The 24,261-nt window shown below is 32.1% G+C and overlaps 1 protein-coding gene and 1 long non-coding RNA gene across 6 annotated transcripts in view; one reads left to right on the top strand and one right to left on the bottom strand.

The window, feature by feature from the left end:
• Positions 1-24,261, top strand: part of LOC114327693 (brain tumor protein) — a 396,953-nt gene that overhangs the window by 35,477 nt on the left and 337,215 nt on the right. For 4 of the 5 annotated variants that reach the window (XR_007699170.1, XM_050655418.1, XM_050655420.1 and 1 more), the window contains exons 7-8: positions 4,556-4,788; positions 8,228-8,339. Coding sequence is in view for 4 of the 5 variants with exons in the window: in XM_050655418.1 (XP_050511375.1) it covers positions 4,556-4,788; positions 8,228-8,332 (338 nt within the window). In the remaining variant the exon portion in view is untranslated. The remainder of the gene's footprint in view (positions 1-4,555; positions 4,789-8,227; positions 8,340-24,261) is intronic. The other variant, XM_050655419.1, reaches the window with a different exon arrangement.
• The window catches only part of LOC126887725 (uncharacterized), a 126,746-nt gene that overhangs the window by 72,506 nt on the left and 29,979 nt on the right, over positions 1-24,261 (bottom strand). The gene's annotated exons all lie outside the window — the stretch shown is intronic.

Below are 24,261 nucleotides of genomic sequence, written 5' to 3'. Positions count from 1 at the left end.
TTATAAAATCAACGGTTCCAGAGTTACGGAGGGTGAAAAGTGGAGGTTTTCGATACTTTTTATATTTTTTGGGCAATTGATGATGCTTTTGGGTGGTGAGATTGACGTTTCTTCAAGGGCTTATCACTAACATACCATCGGCCACTGAAATAGCAAATTTGATTTATAAAACTCAATGCTGCTAAAGAAAATCAGTAGGAAATTGCACAAATAATTTAAAAAGTATCGAAAACCTCCACTTTTCACCCTCCGTAACTCCGGAACCGTTGATTTTATAACAAATATGTATAGGATCTTTTTTGTTTTAAATTTCATGTTGAACATTTTTGTATAGAAAATTGTTTTCGCTAAAGCATTTTTTAGAAATATTGACGCTTTAGAAATATTGACGAAAAACGTAAAAGAACTACTAATTTACCGACTTCTCCCCCATCTCCTCCCCCCCCCCAAATTGGGGGGGTAACTTTTTACTGAACAATATGTGGACCATATAGAATAATTTGGTGTTTGAGGAAAACTTACTTTGAATGTTTAGGTTAGGCCTTTTTTTGGACCAATTATATTATACTACCTCCGTAACTTTGAAACCGTTCATTTTAGAAGGATTATGCATAGGGCCTTTTTTATTTCAAATTTAATGTAGAACATTTTTGTATAGAAGGTTGTTTATGCTAAATCGTATAGTTTTAGAAATATTTACGAAAAACGTAAAAAACTACGAATTTACCGATTTCTCCCCCCTCTCCCCCCCAAACCCGACACTCAAAATGGTGTGACTTTTTTCTGAACATTATGTGGACCATATAGAACAATTTGGTGTTGGAGGATAACTTTCACTTTGGATGTCTGGGTTTGGGTCTAGTTATACCATACTAACACTCATATGCCCTCAAACACATGCAAATGTACCTACACGATCTGTGATTATGCAATGTAAACGTGTTGTACTTATATGCCGTTACAAGGAGTTATTTCTATAGTCTTCAATAACATGATTTATTGCTCAAATTATGCTAATACGGATTTGATTGGATAGACGGACAATGCTGCATAGGTTAACAAGCATATGGGCAATTTCTTGAGGGTAGAGAGAAAAGTGGCGAAAGAAAGCCAAAAAATATGTGTTTGATATTTTGTTTGTAAAATGGAATAAAAAGTGATAATAATCTGTGTTTGATATTTAGATTTTAATATACAGTGAGCACGTAAAGGTTGGAATAAATTCATTTTCTCGAGAATGGACGATACTGGAAAAAATTCAATTTAATACTGGAAAATTCAGAAATTCAAATACTGGAAACAGGTCAATTTTTAAATTAGGACTTTTTGGCATATATATCATACTAGTCACGTCATCTATCTGGGCGTGATGACGTCATCGATGATTTTTTAAATGAGAATAGGGGTGGTGTGATAGCTCATTTGAAAGGTAATTCAATTCTCTACTCAGTAGTATAAACATTAACATAATTATTTATAGAGGATGTCCAAAAAATTTTTTCTAATTAGTTTTATTGACACAAAAAGAAGAATGTATGTAATTTATTTAATTCAAAATACATTGTACTGCTCTCAAAAAACAGAAAAAAATATTTATTTTAAAAATAATCATCGCTTTTCGCTTAAATTAAATGATCAAACTGTCGAGAGGCAGGTGGGTAGCTGCATTAATATTGAATTTAAGCAAAAAACACTAACATTTTTTGTCTGTTTTCTGGGAGAAGTAAAATGTATTTTGAATTAAATAAATTACATACATTATTCTTTTTATGTCAATAAATTTAATTCAAATAAACATTATTTTGGACACCTTGTATAAATAATTATGTTAATGTTTAAACTGCTGAATAGAGAATTGAATTACCTTTCAAATGAGCTATCACACGACCCCTATTCTCATTTTAAAAAAATCATCGATGACGTCATCACGCCCAGATGGGTAACGTTACTAGTAGGACGTATATGCCAAAAAGTCGCAATTTAAAAATAAAAATTGACCTGTTTCGGGATTTTTTTCCAGAATCGTCCGTTCTCGAGAAAATTAATTTATTCCAACCTTTACGTGCTCACTGTATAACGGTTTTTAATGTTTTATTTATATTTATTAAAAGATTTCTATTTATTTGTGTTAATAATTGTAAGACTGACAACGTTTGGATCAAAAGAGTTAATAACTGAAGTTGGTGTTAACTCTGGTTATGTAATTGTAACCAACATGTTAAGGTCATTGCTCCTAGATGTTCTTAGGCTAAGGGCAGTCGTCGTAAACAGGAAGAAAATAGTTAGAAAACAACTAAATGATTGTATCAGCAGTCATATTTTCAACGAAAACATTTCGTTTATAAATTCGCAAAAGTCTGTGTGTTATTGCGTTGCCGCTCCTGCAATACTCAGATCAGATTTATCGATGGATTCTTATGTAGTTTTTTTCTTCTGAATCCAAATCTGAAAACGGCATTTCGATATTTCTAACCGTCTTCGAGATAATCGACCCCAAAGTGTAAAATGTGACGTCACAATCGGGTTATTTTCTTCCGACACACTACACGTCCAGCTGAAATCGTTGCTATTAAGTAGGCTAGTTTTTTAATCTCGATTTGTTAAGCAAAGCATAATAGGTTATTTACATTTGAGTTTCTCACCAGTTGGTTGCTTAAACCAGTGCCAATAAAACATAAACACACACACACACATTTGAGTTTGACACTTCGTGAATGTCAAACTAAATTTTAAATTAAGTATTAATAAAACATTAATGACATTTGATAGTGAATTTAATTACTATATAAAATAAATAAGATGTTCAAAAATACAATTTGAATATATTTTAAAAGCAATAATTTATTAACAGCTTCAAAAAGGTTTATACGAGTATGCGGCCTCCCCTTTATGATAAATGGACTGTTCCATTTGCTACGAAATTAAAATATAGTCGGTTCGCTAAACTCGACACAACTGGCTAGTGATTTTAGTAGGTAATTTTTTTGTTTTTGCGAATTTTGCCAAAGTTGACAAAATTACTAATTATTTAGTAATTATTAACTAATTAGTAATTATTTTTTTGCCAAATTGGCAAAATTATTGACTAAAATCACTAACCAGTTGTGTCTGAGTTTAGCGAACCGGCAGTATATGAAAGAATATTGTTTGGTATAAACAATTATGGTCTGATATATATGTGCAATTACATCTCTCTAATGGAAAACATTTTTTGAAGATTTTTCTCAAATTTGGATACCAGCAACATTTTCATTTATAACTCTTTTATTTTTAATTTGACGAAGAAAAGTTATTCTTCATAAAAAGCTCTTCATGCTCTAAGATTTATGATGCAACCATCATATGTAAAATTTTATTAATTTTATACGAGGTATATAAAAAATATGAATTTCGATCAAGAGGGAACTGCCTTTATAGTTCATAGCATTTAAATTAGAATGATATAATTGCACATTAAAACATAATTATTAATTCTAAACTACTTTTCATAATAGCAATTTTCCATATTATGAATTAAAATACGTAAATAAATAAAGTTTTCATTATGATAATGCTCGCATTTTCAGCTTGTTTTTATTAAAATTGAGATGATTATTCAAAAATTTATATGTAAAAGTAACTGAAAAGGGAATGAAAAATTGCAAAAAAAGTTCATAAACACGACACAATAGCTTGCTGGTAGTGGTATCGTCATCTTATTCTGCAGAAACCATTCTCGGTCGATGTACCAGTTCCTTCGGCGATTTGCCTTTTTCTTGGCCATCCTTTGCCATGGGCTACGTTCGCGGCTGTTCCTAATCGAGTATATCTGCGACTACGTTGAGCTTAGGAGCACGTACCGGTAGAGCAGAGAGTGAAGGGGCCTACTTGTGGGACTTCCGACTTCAAAAGTCGAAAGACATCTGGTACACTGAAGGCATCAGGTCTACAGAAGATAGTCGGTGTTAGTTGCTGGTGTGGACTCCGGTGTAGCTCATGGAGTAGCTTGGTTTGCGAGCTCGAATTTTATAGTTGGGCGCCATGTCATTCAAAGGAAAGACGGTGTCTAGGAAGTGATCGACATTCTATCTTTCTTTTGAAGGTTCGCAGAGTATTTCGACCGGCTAAGTCTAAGGATCATCTGCTATGTATCCATCTTGGGTGGATCCTTGTGGTTCATTGGTGCCAGTCTTAGGAGGGAAATAATATTTTGTACAAAAGTGTGTCTGTGTAAAAGTTTTTTTGATGCGGCGAATTTTCAGAATAGCGCTCCCAGGAGATAGGCTCGTCTTCTCACCATGTTGAGGGTGTACACTAGCACAGCGGCAAAAATGCTAGATGCTCCTTTGTGTCCGGGCAATTCGATTATGAATATGATAAATTAATGAAATGTCTTTTTTCCAAGAAGCTAACTACATATATAAAATAGAAATAAATTGTTTCAAATAGTTTCTCTTGTATTTTTTTATATTATGTATAATAAATATTCAGAAAACAATGAAAAGTGCCCTATTTTGACTTTGTGCACAATTTTTTTAAGTAATTTTTATTTAGCAATTTTGTGGTTTGTTTTCAGGGAAGGAATTTTACGTTTGTGACTTCAAAGGGCACAACGTGGTAGTATTTAACGACGACGGGCAATTTTTGCGTAGAATCGGATGTGAGAACCTAACCAACTTTCCCAACGGAATTGATATATCAGATGCAGGAGACGTATTGATTGGAGATTCCCATGGAAATCGATTCCACGTTGCAGTCTTTTCACGCGATGGGGGCTTGATTTCGGAATTCGAATGTCCATATGTAAAGGTGAGCAAATTGAATCGTATCACATCACTATCACATATTTATTATTAATTATATTTATTATTTATTGTAAAATGACGAGAAAAAAGTTATAACGCCCAAAAGAAAATCTAATAAAATTTTCTGTAGGGTTCCTAGTTTATTTGATACAGCGTGAAATCGGTTTGCCTCCTTTTTCCAAGATGGCGACCGGGGACAAGGGTGGCTACCCCCACAAACTGAAGCTTATACTTACCTCCCCCTCTCACATAAAATCCCCCAACAAAATCTGATTCGTTCGCAACACCTACGAATTATAAAAATGGTTGACATTGATTATCTCGGGGTTTTTGAGGTTGCTGAACACGAATATTGCAAGTAGGATGCTGTACGAGGGACTTGGAATCCTGTATCTACATCGTCTCAGGGAATTTTATGAAAATTGGTTAAGTCGATTCGCTAATCTGAGACATAGCTGTCTACACTCTACACTACAATCACAATAAAAATGCACTATATAGAAATAAACAAACCAAGATACAGTTGAGTACCTGAATCTTTACTTGTGCATCATCATTTAAAGCATACGAAATAAGTCGATGATAAGTCGGAAATTGAAATTTACTAAACGCAACAGCAAGTCACTTACTGTCACTTGCTGTTGCGTTTAGTAAATTTCAATTTCTGACTTATCATCGACTTATTTCGTATGCTTTAAATGATGACGGAGCAGAAGCAATGTGCCTTACAAAAAAAGATGAAGAAAAACTGAGAATAATAGAAAGAAAAATCATGAGGAGAATACATGGTCCAATCAAAACAGATCTAGGAGAAATACGAATTCTGATGAATCACGAAATAAGAAACCTAATGGAAGGAGAAGACATAGTGAGATTCATTAAAGCACAAAGACTAAAATGGTTTGGCCATATACAAAGAAGAGAAGCAGATGCACTAATTAAGCAGATAACAAATTGGACGCCAGTAATAAACAGACCTAGAGGAAGACCGAAAATAAGATGGGAAGATCAACTGCGAGAGGATATATCCAAAATGGAAATTACAGGCTGGAGAGAAAAAATACAGAATAGGAAAGAATGGAAACAGATCACAGAGAAAGCAAAAAAACACGAAAATCTATAAAGGATAATGCAGAGGACGTATGCGGACCAATCCACTGCATGAAATGGATTAAAAGAGCTTATGAACCTGAGCGACCTATACTCTACTAGAGTGACCGGTCTATATATATATAAATGATGACGCACGGGTAAAGATTCAGGGACCCAACTGTACGTTGAATGTTCGAGAAGCACTCCCAAATCATGATTTCGATCAATCATGATTTGGGAGTGCTGCTCGTGATTGTTTATTTCTAATGCATCTTTATTGTGATTGTAGTGTAGACAGTTGTGTCTCAGATTAGCGAATCGACTATAATATAATTTGTTGAAACTTTTTATTTCCGAGTTTTTAAGGCTACTGAGAGTTTTAATCATATACTCGAGGTTATACAGTGGACCATCTCTATATACGAACACGGATATTATCAGGTTTTGGTAATGGCTATAAATAAATACCCCAACTGCCTGTATATAGAAATGCCCAACATCTGTGTTATTATCGAGGCCAGTGTTGTAATAAACTCCGCCTGTAATAAACTTCTTCCTGTTTATCGACCGATATTGAATATTATAGGAAATTTACAATTTATGATGGCGAAGTCTCATTGTTCAGATCGACCATCGACACTTAATAAAGTACGGAGATCCGCTTTTAACGAGATAATTAGTCGGTCATTACAGTTCTCGTTATAGAGGGATCTCTATACCGAGATATTATCTCTATACCCAGCAAAGCGGTTATTGTTCGTCCGCTATAACTTTTCCCATGCGTCACAACTCATTTTCAAACAAATTAAGTCAAAACATAAAGTGAAATGTACGCCGATATGTGTAGTATATAGTATTCGCGGTGTGCAAGTACTTGGAGGGGATGCGAAAAACGATCGAGCGCGAATAGCGGAGAAATCTTGCAACTTTCTTAAATAATTCATATTGTCAATTGAAATTGTCAAATTGACGTATATTGCATACCCACTGTCATTGAAGAAGAAAAATTATATGTTGCTCCACAATATTGATATGATATGTAATTATTATATAAAATAAATTTAATTGTATTTTGCTTGCAGTACTGTATTTTAATAACTAATTTTAATTACTACATACAAATTTTTACCTTTTAATAACATAACCTCATCTTACTTTTTCTTCTTTTTTTGTGCTACGGCCTTGATAATTGTCCAGCAACCAGGACTAAAATAATTTCTCCAATATAATTACAAGTGCGAAAAACGTTGGTGAGCTATGAAACCAGGTGTCGCTTTTCCGAACTTGCACGGTCCCAATACAGTATACAAAATGTATACACTGTGTTCGTAAAGTATGGAACAAATTATTTTTTAGCTAAACAGAGCATTTTAAGAAATAATCCTGAAACACGTCGATTTTTAATTTTAATTTACCGTATTTTAAAATAATATTCTAATATACAGGGTGAATTACTTTCGAGTAATGACGTCATCGTCATTTTTTTTAAATGGAACACCCCCATTTTGTTTCAATTTTCGGATTACTCTAGCTGAGCTGATTCCAAAAATGTATCACATATTTATTCAAATTGGTACAGGGTGGACAAAAATATAATAGTTTTGTGTGTGTTCATAAAGTAATGCGTTAGTTAAATTAAAAATATTATCAAAAATACTTATTGTCTAGCGGACAGAAGCCTACAGATAGCCTATTATGTTTCTTTTAAAGTGATAAGAAATAATTTCTTTCATATTCTGTCCGCTAGACAGTAAGTATTTTTGATATTGTTAATTTAACTAACGCGGTACTTTATGAGCACACACAAAACTATTGTATTTTTGTCCACCCTGTAACAATTTGAATCAACATGTGATACATTTTTGGAATCAGCTCAGCTAGAGTAATCCGAAAATTGAGACAAAATGGGGGTGTTCCATTAAAAAAAATGACGGTGACTCAAAAGTAATTCACCCTGTATATTAAAAAAAAGTTTTAAAATACGGTAAATTAAAATAAAAAATCGACGTGTTTCAGGATTATTCCTTAAAGTGCTTTGTTTAGCTAAAAAAGAATTTGTTCCATACTTTACGGACACAGTATATACACATCGACGTTCGTTTCACTGTATGTTTTGACTTAATTAGTTTGAAAATAAATCGTGAAGTATGGGAAAAGTTATAGCGGATGAACTATATCGATCAAGTGCTGTAATTTGAAATTTGCCAGCTCGCACAGTATGTTCACTTCTATTCCTATTCTGGTTCACTGTACATCTTGATATTTGCTGTATGTTTAAGTAGAGAAAGAACTGTACTGCCTTAATAATTGATATACTTATTGGCATATTAATGGGGTTTTTTTGCTTGCAGGTCTCCAGATGTTGTGGATTGAAAATCACATCCGAAGGTTACGTAGTAACCCTCGCCAAAAACAATCATCATGTTCTGGTATTGAATACGTTATACATCCTGTAAACCCCGAGCAAGTAGATTTGATCTCTTTAACTGTACAGCGTACTGAACTGATTTTTTTTTAAACGTAGCTTAAAATATTTTTGATTTCAAAGAAAAAAAGGATATTTTGAAATTTTTATCATTTCAAACTATTCTACAGGTTTTATTGCTGGCAGATATACTGCACTTTATATAGAAATTGTTTTTTTTACATTTTTTTATCGATTCTATTTTTATTTCGACGTTTTCGAAACAAATTTGCGTTAGTTCTGATTTTCAAAACTTATCCAAATTTGGTTTTTGGTTTAGCGGCAGATGAAACATGGTTCCTAATTTTTTTTTATTTATAAGATGTCAATTAGGTACTATATTTATATAATTAGATGTGCCAATATAGACTTTTATTTTCAAACTTTTTGATGATAGGCGCTCTTGTTACTTTTTATTTTTTGTTTTGTTTTGTGTGATAGTTGTAAAAGAGTGAATGAGTCGCGGAACTTGACAGTACGGCTTTGAAAAATTTCCAAAAACATGAAGAATAAGATATTACGCCGTGAAATAAAAAAATATTATTTACATAAACAGTACAATTATAAATATTACGAAATAACTACTATCATCATTTTTTCCTTAGGTTATAACAAAATTAACATTTTTCACATATGTTTTCTTCCATCATGTTCTTGTTGGTCGTCCTCTATTAGTCCTTCCATTAACTTCAATGCCTACGAAATTATTTGTCATTTGTCATATATGTCAGCTGTCATTTTAATTGTCATAATATTAACGGTCTGACGCTCTATCTTTGTATTCGTCGTTTGTGTACCAAACTGATTTTACCTTCCACTTAGGCCTTAACTTTGCCTTTCCAGATTATTAGAAGATTTTCAAAAGATCTTGCAGTTCTTGCTGCCTAATCAGTTCCTTTATTCCATTTTTCGTAACATTAGCTGTTCCACAATTTTCTTCGAATTATGTTCCAGATCATCTTTCAATGCTGCTACGACCACGTGGTCTATTGGTCTATCGTTTCATTTGCAGAGGTTGCAAAGATATCTTTGTTTTCCGAGGATACTTTTTAGATAAACCTGGTTTTTTACACTCTAGGTATCTTACTATTTGTTCTCTTTTATTAACCAAAAGCTCATCACGTACATTTTCACTGGTTATAGAAAGTGTAGTATTTTTTCTTAGTTTCCTGACTCATTGTAGCTTTCTATGGCCCCCTGCTACGCCAGATTGGCAAATTAATTCTTATAGTTTCTATGCCATAACCTAACCTAAAATAACAACTGAACAATCTAGCTCTAATAATTTCATCAATGAACCATAAGTAAAACTGTTAAAACTTGGCATCTTTGGAAAATTTACAAATTACGATGTTCGGAAGAAAATCATAATTTTAACTAAATCTGATTGATTTTAAAGAAATTTTTCAAAGCAGGTACACTGTACTCAGGTTGGAGAGCGTATATTCGTTGTGTAAAGTTTGCACAGCGACCAGTGCCATGTAGGTTAGGACCTAAGGTTGCAGCCTAAAAACAGCTTTTTGTGATTCTGTAACAATCTGAAGGTTGCCACTGAAAAAATTCCAGTTACGAGTGTGTGTGTTCTTCTGGTAGAGGAGTAAAATAGAAGAAGAAAAAAAACGAAATATTAGTTGACTAGGTTGTTATGAGGACGATTTCAATACAATGCCGTAAATATTTTAACTTTATGTGCCATAAACGTACACTCTGTTGAGAAAATGTTAGTTACACATTGAATAAAGGGACAAAGAAGTAGAAATATATGTTTGTAGAAATATATTCAACTTCTCAATCGTAAAAGATGTATGCAGAGTTTAAAATTACTCTGTTATGTGTATTTCTAGACAAATCAATGTGCGTTATGTGAAAATTTTTTAAAAACAATCAAAACTGCCTATCTTTCTACCTTTAATTCACTTATGAAACTGAATTATGGCTTTAGATTGCTTAGAACGTTAGGTGTCCTTTTAGCCTATGTTAGATGAGCGTTTAAACCTTTTTCGGAGAGAAAACGTAAAGTTTGAAGTGTTGGTGTCCCTAATAATGTGTAATAATACATTTCTTCAAGCCAGTGTACAAGCTTCCATGTTACTAATTGTATTTTGATCCTTACGACAATTCTAAACCAAAAGGTTTACTTGCGTTTTTAAAGAATGTCATCAATCTGATGGTGACCACTTACAGCAAATTTTGTAAGTTTTGTACTAGTCTGCTGTCATTCACTTTTCCTATTAGTCCAAGAGGCAGCGCTGAAAAATCTCTTTGAATTTACTAAAGCTAGATTTTTCACAGTTGATTACTGTGAGTGTGTAGAGAAACATACTGCGGTCGGTCAAGCGAAACATAGAACAGCGGTTACTGAGAGGGCATCAAAGTTGCTTTCCTACGAAGGTAATTAAATCTATTTACTAAGGCTGAAAATCAGTACATACATTCTAAATTAAATATAAATAAAAGTTATTATAGTCGGTCAGCTGTATGACGGGACAGAGCCGGTCGGTCGGCCCCAATGAATGTACAGGGTTATTCACTATATTTTGACCCCCTTGTAAACTGCTATATTTACAGAATTAGAAAAATATGTAAAATATGAAAATTATTCGATTTTTAAATTATGATTTTTTGACATAAATATATATTGTACTAGTGACGTCATCCATTTGGGCGTGATGACGTAATCGAGTATTTTTTTTAAATGGGAATAGGGGTCGAGTGCTGGCTCATTTGAAAGGTTATTCAATTTCCTATTTAGTAATATAAATATTAACATGATTAATTATACAGGGTGTCCACAAAAATTTGTTTAATTAAATTAATTGTTTAATTAATAATTCAAAAAAATTTTTAGACACCCTGTATAAATAATGATCTTAATGTTTATAGTACTGTATAGAGAATTGAATAACCTTTCAAATGAGCTAGCACACGACCCCTATTCTCATTTAAAAAAATAGTCGATTACGTCATCACGCTCAGATGGATGACGTCGCTAGTACGATATATATGTCAAAAAATCATAATTAAAAAATCGAATAACTTTTGTATTTTACATTTTTTTCTAATTCTGTAAATAAAGCAGTTTACAAGGGGGTCAAAATATAGTGAGGGGGTCTGTCCCGTCGTACAGCTGACTGACTATAATAACTTTTATTTATATTCAATTTAGAATGTGTGTACTGATTTTCAGTCTTAGTAAATGGATTTAATTACCTTCGTAGGAACGCAACTTTGATACCCTCTCAGTAACCCCTGTTCTACGTTTCGCTTGACCGACCGCAGTATGTTTCTCTACACAATCACAGTAATCAACTGTGAAAAATCTAGCTTTAGTAAATTCAAAGAGATTTTTCAGCGCTGCCTCTTGAACTAATACCTAGTAGTTAATTCTACTGGTAGTATACTGTCCTTTTTCTTTGACCCCGCTTGTCAAAACTTTCTGTTCTCAAATTTTCATTGATGTATCAAAAGTTATTATAAAATAGCCGCTCTACACATAAGTCCTTGGTTTTTACCATCATTCAACTTAATCCACTTGCTAAATCCAGCTTGAACTACCATTATATCGCTTCAGAACAAAGTGAACGTCATTTCGTTGAAGTACCAAGTCGGCTGTATCAATAGTTTGGTCCGAATTTATACAAACTCTTACAAATTCCTTTAAAACAAACTCTGTAGTTCAGAAGAAGGTACAGTCTATTTGGGGTTCTTAATGAGGATCAGAATATAATCAATAACTCTGGATAACCACTTTTTATTTAAACAATAAACTAGAAATGCTGCTATACTCTTGGGATGAAATAAATAAAACATTTAAACCAAAATGTGAGAAATATCGGGTTAAATAGTTTGTTTCCTCAATTGATAAGTCCCTTGTCATTTGTCATCATGTCATTTGTTATGTTGGTTGCATTACGTCTGACTGAGCGGACAAAGGTGTTAAATAGATGAGAGGATAAACCATTACATGACCAAAAGCAACTTAAGTCGTATAACTGACTGATTTAATGCAATCCAACACTGCAAAATTTTGTTGGTTAGATCATCCTCTTTTACATTAATTCGACTATTATCCATTCATTGGTCGGAGCATCGTGTAGTTTGCCTACTGTATCTCCATCTTTTAATGTTGTTCTGAAGCTATTTCCTTGTGGCATTTTGTAATTATTTATTGTAAATGGGAAATAAGCGACAATTTAACTAAAAAAAATGATTTTATTAACGTTTCGACGTCCACATGGGTCGTTTGATAACGACGTCCGATGTGGACGTCGAAACGTTAATAAAATCACAGTATGGACTCACACATGCAACCCATTCATTATGTTAATAAAATCATTTTTTAGTTAAATTGTGGCTTATTTCCCATTTAAAATAGTGTGGGCGGCTATCTGTGGAGTTTTTCTTTAATCTGTGTAGGGTTTTGGGACCTTGTTCACTTGGCACTAATCTAGCGTTTGAATATCAAATGATTAACAAAAGTTGTGAATATTTGGAACAGTGTTTTAACATCCCGATAGTATAGAAGCTTTATCTAGTATATGTTTCAAGATTGACATGTTTGATATCAAAATTGGCAGGTATTAAAATTGAAACTCCTCACGAACATCTGTAGAATTTTTGCAAACATATACGTATTAAGTATTTTACTCCGCTATAAATAAAATTTTAAAAATCATCGCGGGAAACTTTGAACCCGCGGTAAACCATGCCTGTGATAATAGTATCTTCAGGATAAGTTGTGACCTTAGTCTCTTGTTGTTATTTTGTGCGCAGCGCGATACTCGCCCGATTATTGGGCGGTGGCGCGTCGCCACAAGTGGTTTTTAAAATTATATGTATATAATTATATAATAAAAAAATACCAAAAAAAATTCTCCAATTTTAAAACAGATTGTTTATGTATTTAAAATAATCGTATCTTATACACTACATATTTGATCCCAGGACGAAGAACTGACTGCACGGTTTTATGGTTAGTTTTTATTAAACAAGATGGTCTAACGTCATCGATTTGGAAGGTTGGGGCAGCATGACAGTTAAATTTTTGACAGTAATTCTACATTGCTCAGAAAAATGTTCAAAATTCTTTTCTGTTGGGATATAATGCTTCAGAAATGTAGCGGGCGCTAAAAAAGGGCGCCAACTCGAACAGACAGCTCGGCTTTCTGGACCGAGAATTTGAAAAGATCGAGATTTGAAGTAACGAACGACAGGAAATAAATGACAGTTGATACAATGACCTGAAATACAAAATACTCAATACTTACCTTGTCTTGCTATATTATATATAAGAAATGTACAATATTGTAATTGTATCTCCAGAAACTCTTTTAAGAAGAGTTGCGTCAAACGTAATGTGTTACTCGTGTCACCAGCGTAGCACAACTGTAATTTATTTTAACAGTGGCGTCACACAAGCCTATTCGGTACAATATATTATAAACAAATGCTTATATTGTCACCTATTGTTCGAGCCTTACATACAATACAAAATAATTGTTGAACATGCTCCTAAGCCATGTAGAACCACGTCAAAATGTAGAAACATTTTGTCTTGTGCTCAAAATCTTCCAATAATGTAATACCAAAACCTTATGCGCTCTGTATATGTACACAAATTTAGGCCTGTGTACTGATCTTACCGTTTTAGGTATGAGTAAAAAAGTGCAAATTAGACCTTAGTTTTTTTTTTAATTTACAAAATTTCAAATGGCTTTAATTCGATTTAACATATCAAGGAACACAATTATATTTATGCTAAATTATTTATATTGTTGTTAGAGGTGAGTAAAACACTTGAGGTATATTGACAAATTAATAAAACATATGACAATGGAAGAAAGTTATTAGCAAAGTAAATAAAAGTTATCAAAATTATTTTCTATATGGAAGCAAAATGTATGACTGAAAGAAGCAATATTTCATAAACTAACTTTTTTAGATCTCTCTATTCCTGTATTTTTCGAAAAATGCAAAAGTTGATTTTTCTGAAAAACAACAAGACAAACGTCCTTTTAAAAAGGAATACATGAGCATATATACGGAGAGGCAGCGCTGAAACATCTCTTTGAATTTACTAAAGCTACATTTTTCACAGTTAATTACTGTGATTATGTAGAGAAACATACTGCGGTCAGTCAAGCTAAACGTAGAACAGAGGTTACTGAGTGGGTATCAAAGTTGCTTTCCTACAAAGGTAATTAAATCCATTTACTAAGACTGAAAATCAGTACACACATTCTAAATTGAATATAAATAAAAGTTATTATAGTCGGTCAGCTGTATGACGGGACAGAGCCGGTCGGTCGGCCCCAATGAATGTACAGGGTTATTCACTATATTTTGACCCCCTTGTAAACTAATTTATTTACAGAATTAGAAAAAAATATAAAATACAAAAGTTATTCGATTTTTTAATTATGATTTTTTTGACATATATATCGTACTAGTGACGTCATCCAACTGGGCGTGATGGGAATACTGAATAGGGAATTGAATAACCTTTCAAATGAGCTAGCACTCGACCCCTATTCACATTTAAAAAATGTCGATTACGTCATCACGCCCAAATAGATGACGTCACTAGTACGATATATATGTCAAAGAATCATAATTTAAAAATCGAATAACTTTTGTACTTTACATTTTTTTCTAATTCTGTAAATAATGCAGTTTACAAGGGGTTCAAAATATAGTGAATAAACCTGTACATTCACTGGGGCCGACCGACCGGCTCTGTCCCGTCATACAGCTGACCGACTATAATAACTTTTATTTATATTTAATTTATAATGTGTGTACTGATTTTCAACCTCAGTAAATGGATTTAATTACCTTCGTAGGAAAGCAACTTTGATACCCTCTCAGTAACTCCTGTTCTACGTTTCGCTTGACCGACCGCAGTATGTTTCTCTACACACTCACAGTAATCAACTGTGAAAAATCTAGCTTTAGTAAATTCAAAGAGATTTTTCAGCGCTGCCTCTTGACTAATAGGAATATGCTTAAAATCAAGGCAGATTGTGTACAAGTAGTCTAGGAAACAAGGAACAATTACATTGTACAGTTGAACTACTTAGTAGGACCATTTTTGTTGAATACAAAACTGGACCTTACAGAATAAACAAGACGATAAATATTAAATTCCGTACATGAGCTTGCTTGCTAATATCTTGAATAGTCAGTTTAAACTAGTTTGAAAGCGCCAGAAAGTCATTTGAAATTTTAGAGCATTATTTTTGTTCGGAAAGCTTTTGAAAAGTGCAAACTCGAATGGGGCATGTATAGAATACATTGTTATTTTTTATATGTATACAAAACTTCTTACACTTTATGTTTTTATGTAAATATTGTTTTGACAAAGCCAGTATCGAAAGTTAACTTTTTTTGCTTTTGGTAATTTGGTTGATTGTTACATTAATTTTATTATAGAGTTATATTTTTATTTGTAAGTCGTATGTATATACATTTTTATTTGTTTATACATTTCAATGGGGAATATTAGTTTTTTTCGTGTTCTAATGCAGCCAGTTGTTCGTCAGGGATACTATTCTTCAAAATTATATGTGATGTCAATAATCTCACAATTTAACAAATGTTTGACATAGTGTCCTATATTTACTATGTTATTTTTTTTATTTATTTACCAAATATTTAGTTTGTAGATAAGGTAAAATTCACATCAACTTCATTGGGTAGTATGGCTATGCTAAAGTGATACTTTGTATGTTGCATTTGCTCACGTTTATAAAAAGTCATGATTATTTCTTCTTCGGCGTTTCAAAAGATCGAAATTCACAAATAATACATCAACCAAATTGATTACAGAGCTATGCTTTTTGCCACGTTTCTGACAAACTAATCTAATACAAATGGAGATTTACTGTGTATTATGAGAACTGTTGTCTTAGGAAATATATTTGCTATGTTTGAAGCTATCAAACTAAAAATTTGCCATTGCGTAAGTTAAAGAACAGCTAAAATAATGCTGTCTAGTCAAATAATGTGTTTACGCTCTATATTTGTAGAGTAGGCATGGCTTGTATGATATCGTAGACTCGTATCTTGAAAAGGGCGTAGCTTACCATAGTATCGGCCATGTGGACTCAGCAACGCCATATTTATATGCATTATGGATTATCACGCTATTTTTATACAAAGTTTTATTTAATTTTCAACAGTAACTTTTATTATTACAGATTATTATTATAACAGATTATTCAAGAGACATACTACTGACATTTCAGTGGATTGAGCTTCTTTGCTTCCCTCTAAACTTTTTTGTTACCTTATAATAGTTCTTCATTGCCAAATGCGATTTAACAAGCCATAGCACTGTTAGGGTAAGAACAGAACAAGTGGGTCGCGGTGGAGGTGGAGGTCGCGGTCGATATCCATGTAAAACAAACACATTGTAGTGAATGGAAGAGAACAGAGCAGGTAAGTCGCGGTGGAGGTTTAGCGCGATGCCATCCAGGAGGTTTACATCGATGCTTTTGAAAATAAAATGAGTTTATTTTACATGGATGTCTACTGCTCTGCCTAAAAGGATGCTTCCCTGTGATTGGCCCGTTCGAAGCCAAGTTGTCATTACCTGCGCTATCTGAGTTGATACTTTTTACACAGTATGTCCCTGTAAGTTGTATCCATATGGAAAACTTTTTTATTATTAATTTTACGAAAAAAAGTTATTGTTTATAAAAAGTTCTGCATGGTCCAACACCCAAGATTCAACTATAAGATATCAAAATTTATGAATGTTATACGAGGTATGTCAAAAAGTTTGAATTTCACTCAAGAGTAAAGTAGCTTTATTTTTCACAATATTGAAAATTGCTATTATGAAAAGTTGTTTGGAATTAAAAACTATATTTTAATATGCAATTACATCCTTCTAATTAACAATTCTTTTTTTTTTTTTAATTATGGATAACCTAACATTATTTTCAGTTATTTCAATTCTGATAACTCTTTTATTATTAATTTTACGAAAAAAGTTATTCCTAGTAAAAAGTTCTGGATGGTCTAAAACATAAAATACAACCATCTTATATCAAACTTTATCAATTTTATACGAGGTATGTCAAAAAAGATAAAATTTAGATCAAAAGTGAAGTACCTTTATAGTTTAGAATATTTCAATTAGAAGGATGTAATTACATACGAAACATAGTTTTTAATTCGAAATAACTTTTCTTAATAACAATTTTCAATATTGTGACAAATAAACGTATTTTACTCTTGAGCGAAATTTATATTTTTTGACATACCTCGTATAAAATTGATAAAATTTGACATACGATGGTTGTATTTTAGGTTTTAGTACTCACATACGGCTCAGAAACCTGGACACTCACTAAAAGAGAGGAAACATTGCTAGCCACCTTTGAAAGAAAAATCTTGCGACACATATATAAGGGCACAAAAGAAAATGGAATTTGGCGAAGAAGGTACAACTTTGAACTATACGAAATATACCAGGATCCAGATATCATAACATTCATTAAAATAGGACGGCTGCGCTGGATGGGACATGTAGAAAGAATGGAAGAAGGCGAAATACCAAACAAAATATTCAAACAGATGCCAGTAGGAAAAAGAACAAGAGGAAGACCGAAGCTGAGATATTTAGAACAAATAGAAAATGATATAAAAACCTTAAAAATAAAAAACTGGAGAAAAAAAGCACGAAACAGATCAGAGTGGAGAAGAATCCTGGAACAGGCCAAGACCCAGAAAGAGCTGTCGAGCCAATGATGATGATGATGATTTTAGGTTTTAGACCATGCAGAACTTTTTATTAAGAATAACTTTTTTTCGTAAAATTAATAATATATCTAATAATATAATCTAAATATCTAAATATATCTAAATCTAAAATATATATCTAAATTAATAATATACAGGGTGGTTCATCTTATTCGCCTCGGTCTCTGTACGGAAAACCACTTGATATTTTAAAAAAATTTCTTCACAGAAATATACAGGGCTTTTAATACTACAACCTAAAAATAATGTGAATTATACAGGGTGTTCCAAAAACGAGTGGTATAACAAAGTTATATTTTTTCTTATGGAATGCCCTATATCTGATGACATTATTGAATTGACCTTAAAAAATAAGCTATACTTTCATAAGGGTTCCCTATACCTAAATACAGGGTGTTTTGATTTATTTCGATTTTTATAAAAATGTAAGGTTTTAGAGAAAAATAAATATCTACGAATCTAAGAAGCAGTAACAAATTCTTTCTTGGATCTTAATAGTAGACTATTGAGCATACTTAAACAGATGCTTATTGCAACAAAATTTCTTACAGGGTGGTCAAAATATGAGATTGTTCTATTAACAAATTCAAGCTGTAATAACTTACTTATTTTAAATGGAACACCCTGTATCTTACTAGTCTATCGCGTAGAAAATTTACTTAGCTTTCAATTTGTACTAGAGTTTCCTATACCTATCTTTTTACAGGGTGGTCAAAATATTAGATTTTTCTATTAACAAATTCAAGCTGTAATAACTTACTTATTTTAAATAGAACACCCTGTATCTTACTAGTCTATCGAGTAGAAAATTTACTTAGCTTTCAATTCTTATTAGGGTTTCATATACCTAACTCCCTTCATTTTTGAAATATTTAAAGATTTCCTAATTTGTAAGCTTTAAAAATTAGAATTACATAAGTACCTATGTCGTGGTTATGTACAACACATCACCAATACCGGCAATATACTTAAATATCTTAGTCAAGATAGTCTCATTAATAAAATTCACATTTTTATCATTTAATCACACAGAGTGTTCTTATTTTAAATGACATACTCGATATTCTATTCTTTATAATGGAAGATATTTAAAATTTCTTCAATTCCATGTTAACATTCTCAATACACATGTTGTTCTGTAAATATAAATTCCCATGTTATTCTGTAAATACCCATTTTTACATATTTTTGTACAATAGGCTCGTTTTCGTCAAAGTAGCCATTGCATTTAATTGTTTGTAATTGCGATTTAAAGATTCAAAGAAAAAGTGGCGTTCTTAAATTTACTTAATAACCGTTGGGTTAAGATATGGAAAATACTTATACTGAATGAAATATAATTTAAATATCTTCCAGAATACGGCACCTAATAGGGTATGCAGTTTAAAATAAACATATTATTCAATTTCACATGTAGGCCAAAATCAACTAAAATAATACAGCACTCTGTGTGATAACATGATAACAATGAAAATTTTATTAATGACAGTATCTTGTCTAAGTATCTTGCTGGTGTTGGTGATGTGTTGTACATAAACACGACATAGGTACTTATGTAATTCTAATTTTTAAAGCTTACAAATTTGGAAATCTTTAAATATTTAAAAAATGAAGGGAGATAGGTATAGGAAACCCTAATAAGAATTGAAAGCCAAGTAAATTTTCTACTCGATAGACTAGTAAGATACAGGGTGTTCCATTTAAAATAAGTAAGTTATTACAGCTTGAATTTGTTAATAGAACAATCTCATATTTTGACCACCCTGTAAGAAATTTTGCTGCAATAAGCATCTGTTTAAGTATGCTAAATAGTCTATTATTAAGATCCAACAAAGAATTTGTTACTGCTTCTTAGATTCGTAGATATTAGTTTTTTTCTAAAACCTTACATTTTTATAAAAATCGAAATAAATCAAAACACCCTGTATTTAGGTATAGGGAACCCTTATGAAAGTATAGCTTATTTTTTAAGGTCAATTCAATAATGTCATCAGATATAGGGCATTCTGTAAGAAAAAATATAACTTTGATATACCACTCTTTTTTGGAACACCCTGTATAATTCACATTATTTTTAGGTTGTAGTATTAAAGGCCCTGTATATTTCTGTGAAGAAATTTTTTTCAAATATCAAGTGGTTTTCCGTACAGAGACCGAGGCGAATAAGATGAACCACCCTGTATATCTGAATTGAAATAACTGAAAATAATGTTGTTAACCATAATTTTTCAAAAAAAAATAAAAAATTTAAATTAGAAGGATGTAATTGCATACTAGAATATAGTTTTTAATTCCAAATAACTTTTCCTAATAGCAATTTTCAATGTTGTGAAAAATAAAGCTACTTTACTCTTGAGTGAAATTCAAACTTTTTGACATACCTCGTATAATATTAAAAAAATATTATATTTGATGGTTAAATCTTAGGTTTTGGACCATGCAGAGCTTTTTATGAAGAATAACTTTTTCTCGTAAAATTAATAATAAAAAAGTTTTCCATATGGATACAACTTACAGGGACATACTGTATAATCCCTTTTTTGTATTCAGTTTATTTATGAATTTCTAAAGTAATTAAATTCAGTAAATTTTTGAAATATGAAGGAGGATCTGATTATTTACAGCTGACATTTCATCACTATCATCACTTGACTGACACAACATCGCAAAAGCACAGTCTTTTTGTCATTCAACTTTCATTAAACTACTTCACTTGATAGTGGTTCTAGCTCGACTGACAGCTCAGGTGACCTCCTTACTATGTGCTGTCGACATCGACCGCGACTTACCTAGTAGCATCCACCACGACCTACACCTCCACCTCGACCTCCACCTCCACCTCGACCCACTTGTTCTGTTCTTACCTTTAGAGTAGTATTGCTGTTTTATGTAAGAATTATGAAGTCAGTAAAGTGTTTCTGAATCTCTCTCGAACTTTCTCGTTTCTTAGCCTATTTAAGCTTATTTCAAACACTTGTCTCTGCATTTTACGTTGTGTCCTCAATTTTTCTGTTGATGTTTTTGTGAGAATTAAGGTTTCTGCCCCGTATGTGAGGACTGGTAGAAGGCACTGGTTGAAATCTTTCCTTTTTAAATGGATTGAAAATTTAACACACGAGTAGCTCGCATGTTTGGTTGTTTTGCTTTAATCGTTTTTCATGACCCAAATACCCATATCTTCCACAACTTCTGTGAGCTATTTCTCGATTTCTATTAGCTCATTGGGGACTAGATTAGTCTTCACATTTGTTTTCCTATTGTTTATCTTTAAACCCACTCTCTGTGTTACTTGCTTCAATTGTAGCACAACTTTGGCGTTTCCTAAGTCGTCTCTCATAAGAACAGTGCCATCAACATATCGGATATGATTTAGTTTCTTTCCATCGATGCTAATACCCTTTGAGTCCCACTTTAATTGTTTGTGACTCCACTCCATGACTGTTATAAATAGTTTTGGCGACGAAGTATCTCCTTGACACACCTCTCTGCCAACTTTTATCTTCTCATTCATGCAATGAAGGTTTACAGTTGTTGCATTTTCAGATATATTTCGCCTAATATTCGCATACTTGTGGTCTATTCTGCATTCTGATAATGCTTTTAAGATAGATGGTTATATAGGTGGTTTAATAAGCAAGTGGGCCTATAGTTTTTAAGATCTAATTTATCTCCTTTTTTATGAAGATGATTGTAACAGAATTCTTCCAAGTTTGTGGAATGTTTTCATTATGTATGGGCCTGAATGTATCTTTGGGAAGATGTTATCTTTTAAGGGATAATGATAATTTTGTTATCATGCACAACTGAGCGGTAGATATCTACATGTCGTAAGATATCTCTGTGGCATGTAGACTAGATTGTCAGTTTTGTACTATAAATAAAAATTATTTATAGAAATATGTTAGTATTAACTATAAGCTTGAGCTCGTGACTCAACAGATCATTTATCTTGTTCGATATTTATGTTTATGAGATTTTTTCATATCTATAAATCCAATTAATGTTCGAAGAAGAAATGACATGGAACTACTAAAATATCGTTATTTTTCAATTTAAAAATTAATATAAATATATATTATCAATGTGATAGATTTTTCGATGATTTTTACAATCACAACTCTTAGTATATTTACCAAGTGTTTTTTAGATACTCGTATACCAGTAATTTCGCCATAATATTTATATACATGACTAAAAGCTGACCTTTTCTCAGTTTTACGTTGCGTACCACTTTATTGTGTGCATCAAATTATGTTTTGGCACAGTATAACGAAAGAAAGTGTAATTCTTGAGTTCGTAACTTATTTTACTGCACAGCATTTATATGTACGGACAATAGATGTCACATAAATGCTTGTTTTGTTGACAACAACAAACTTAAGCGTATTATTTCATTCAGTGATTGATTTGAAATGGAATCTATAGACTAGGGGATTTAAAAGATTGATTACTCCAAGAGTGGAGCTACCTGCACTGAATGGCTCTTGAAAAAGAATGATTCAGCCCCAGTCTAACATTCTGCTTTCAATACAGTGACTGAATAAGTTCTAATCCTTTTAAGATGTCGTCAAAACACTATTTGTTGGTTATACTTGGTATTTGATTATAAATCGGTAGCTTTAGAGATTGAAATAGGTTTTAATTAATATTATTTCTTGCTTGTTTGAGTCAGAAGGAACCATACCAGGTATATACCAGGAACCATAATGTTAACTACTCGTTCATGCAGGTTCCTACCAACATATAAAATGTACATCATAAAAGTTTATATGAAATCATAATTTTTTAAAAGTTATCCGATTATATAGATTGACCTCTCTTTTAACTTTGTTTACATAAGTGTGTTCTACGTTTTTTGCTGTATACCTACCATAATATGCAATTTAATGACTGCTATGCTTTCATTTGATCCCTCTCTGAGAACGCACTCAGGAATTAAAATTTAAATCGAAGTTCAGTCAATTATTTAAGCTCGAGATCTAAACATTTTTTTTTACTATTTTTGATATCCACTTATTAGCAAAATATATGCAAACATACGCCCAAATTAGGGCTAATGAGTGACGATTATATTTGTACTATAAGCATATTTTAATATTCCTATGTTCAACTCCTAAATTCGAAAAACACTTGAAAAGCTGAAGAACAGAAAAGCTGCAGGAAGATGGAAATGCCAAACGAATTACTGAAATACTGTAGAGAAGTAATGACAGAACAATTAACAACATTAAATAACAAAATCATAAAACACAATAAAATACGGGAATAATGGAGAACGAGTGAACTAATTCTACTATTAAAAAAAAAGATAAAAACAGCCAGAAAACTACGGAGGTATAAACTTGTTAAATACTAAACTAAAACTAACAATTTAAAATTTTCAAGAACTAATGAATTAGAGGATAAGTTTAGCAGATCAACAACAGGGTTTTCGTACTGTAATATCGTGTAATATTGGTCATAAAGCATGTTATTGAGAAATCACTAGAGTATAATGGACAATAATTTCTGTGTCTGATTGACTTGAAGAAAACATTTAACAGAGTAAAACTCAAAATAATAATAGATAATTATTCATTTAGTTCCCCAAACATCATAAAAACTATTGAAAACGTATACCAAAACAACAAAATGGAAATCAGAATAGATAGACAACCTACAGAACCTATATGCATATACACCTATGTACATAGACTTACTGAGTCCTGTGATCTTCAATCTAATCATGGATTAAATATGATTATTTCATTCATAGAGATTTTGACCAATAGAAATCTACAAAAATCAAAATTTTTTATACTTACCCATCGTCAAGTAGTGGGACAAATGTCCTTCGTGTTATGCAATTCTATAATCTGGTAAGCGTGTCCATAATTTTTTCGAGGCCTATTTATTAAAGAATTGACAATATATATGACATTTATGTTTGACATTTTATATACATTTGACAGTTTTTATAGTATGTCTTGTAAATTATTGTGAGATTTTTGTGTGAATTTTTACTACATGTGAAAGTGTTGCTCAACTCAATTTGTTAAGCCCTTCATAGTTCCATACATTCAAATTTTCCATAAGTGCTATACTTTCTCTGACTAGTGCTGTACTTTACTAATATCTATTGTAATATAAACGAATTTGATGTACTTTTAGTAT

The sequence above is a fragment of the Diabrotica virgifera genome, chromosome 7 (genome assembly GCF_917563875.1).
Source record: "Diabrotica virgifera virgifera chromosome 7, PGI_DIABVI_V3a".
Classification (NCBI taxonomy): domain Eukaryota; kingdom Metazoa; phylum Arthropoda; class Insecta; order Coleoptera; family Chrysomelidae; genus Diabrotica; species Diabrotica virgifera.
The sequence above is the reverse complement of the archived record's forward strand: the minus strand, read 5'-3'. Positions and strand labels throughout refer to the sequence as shown.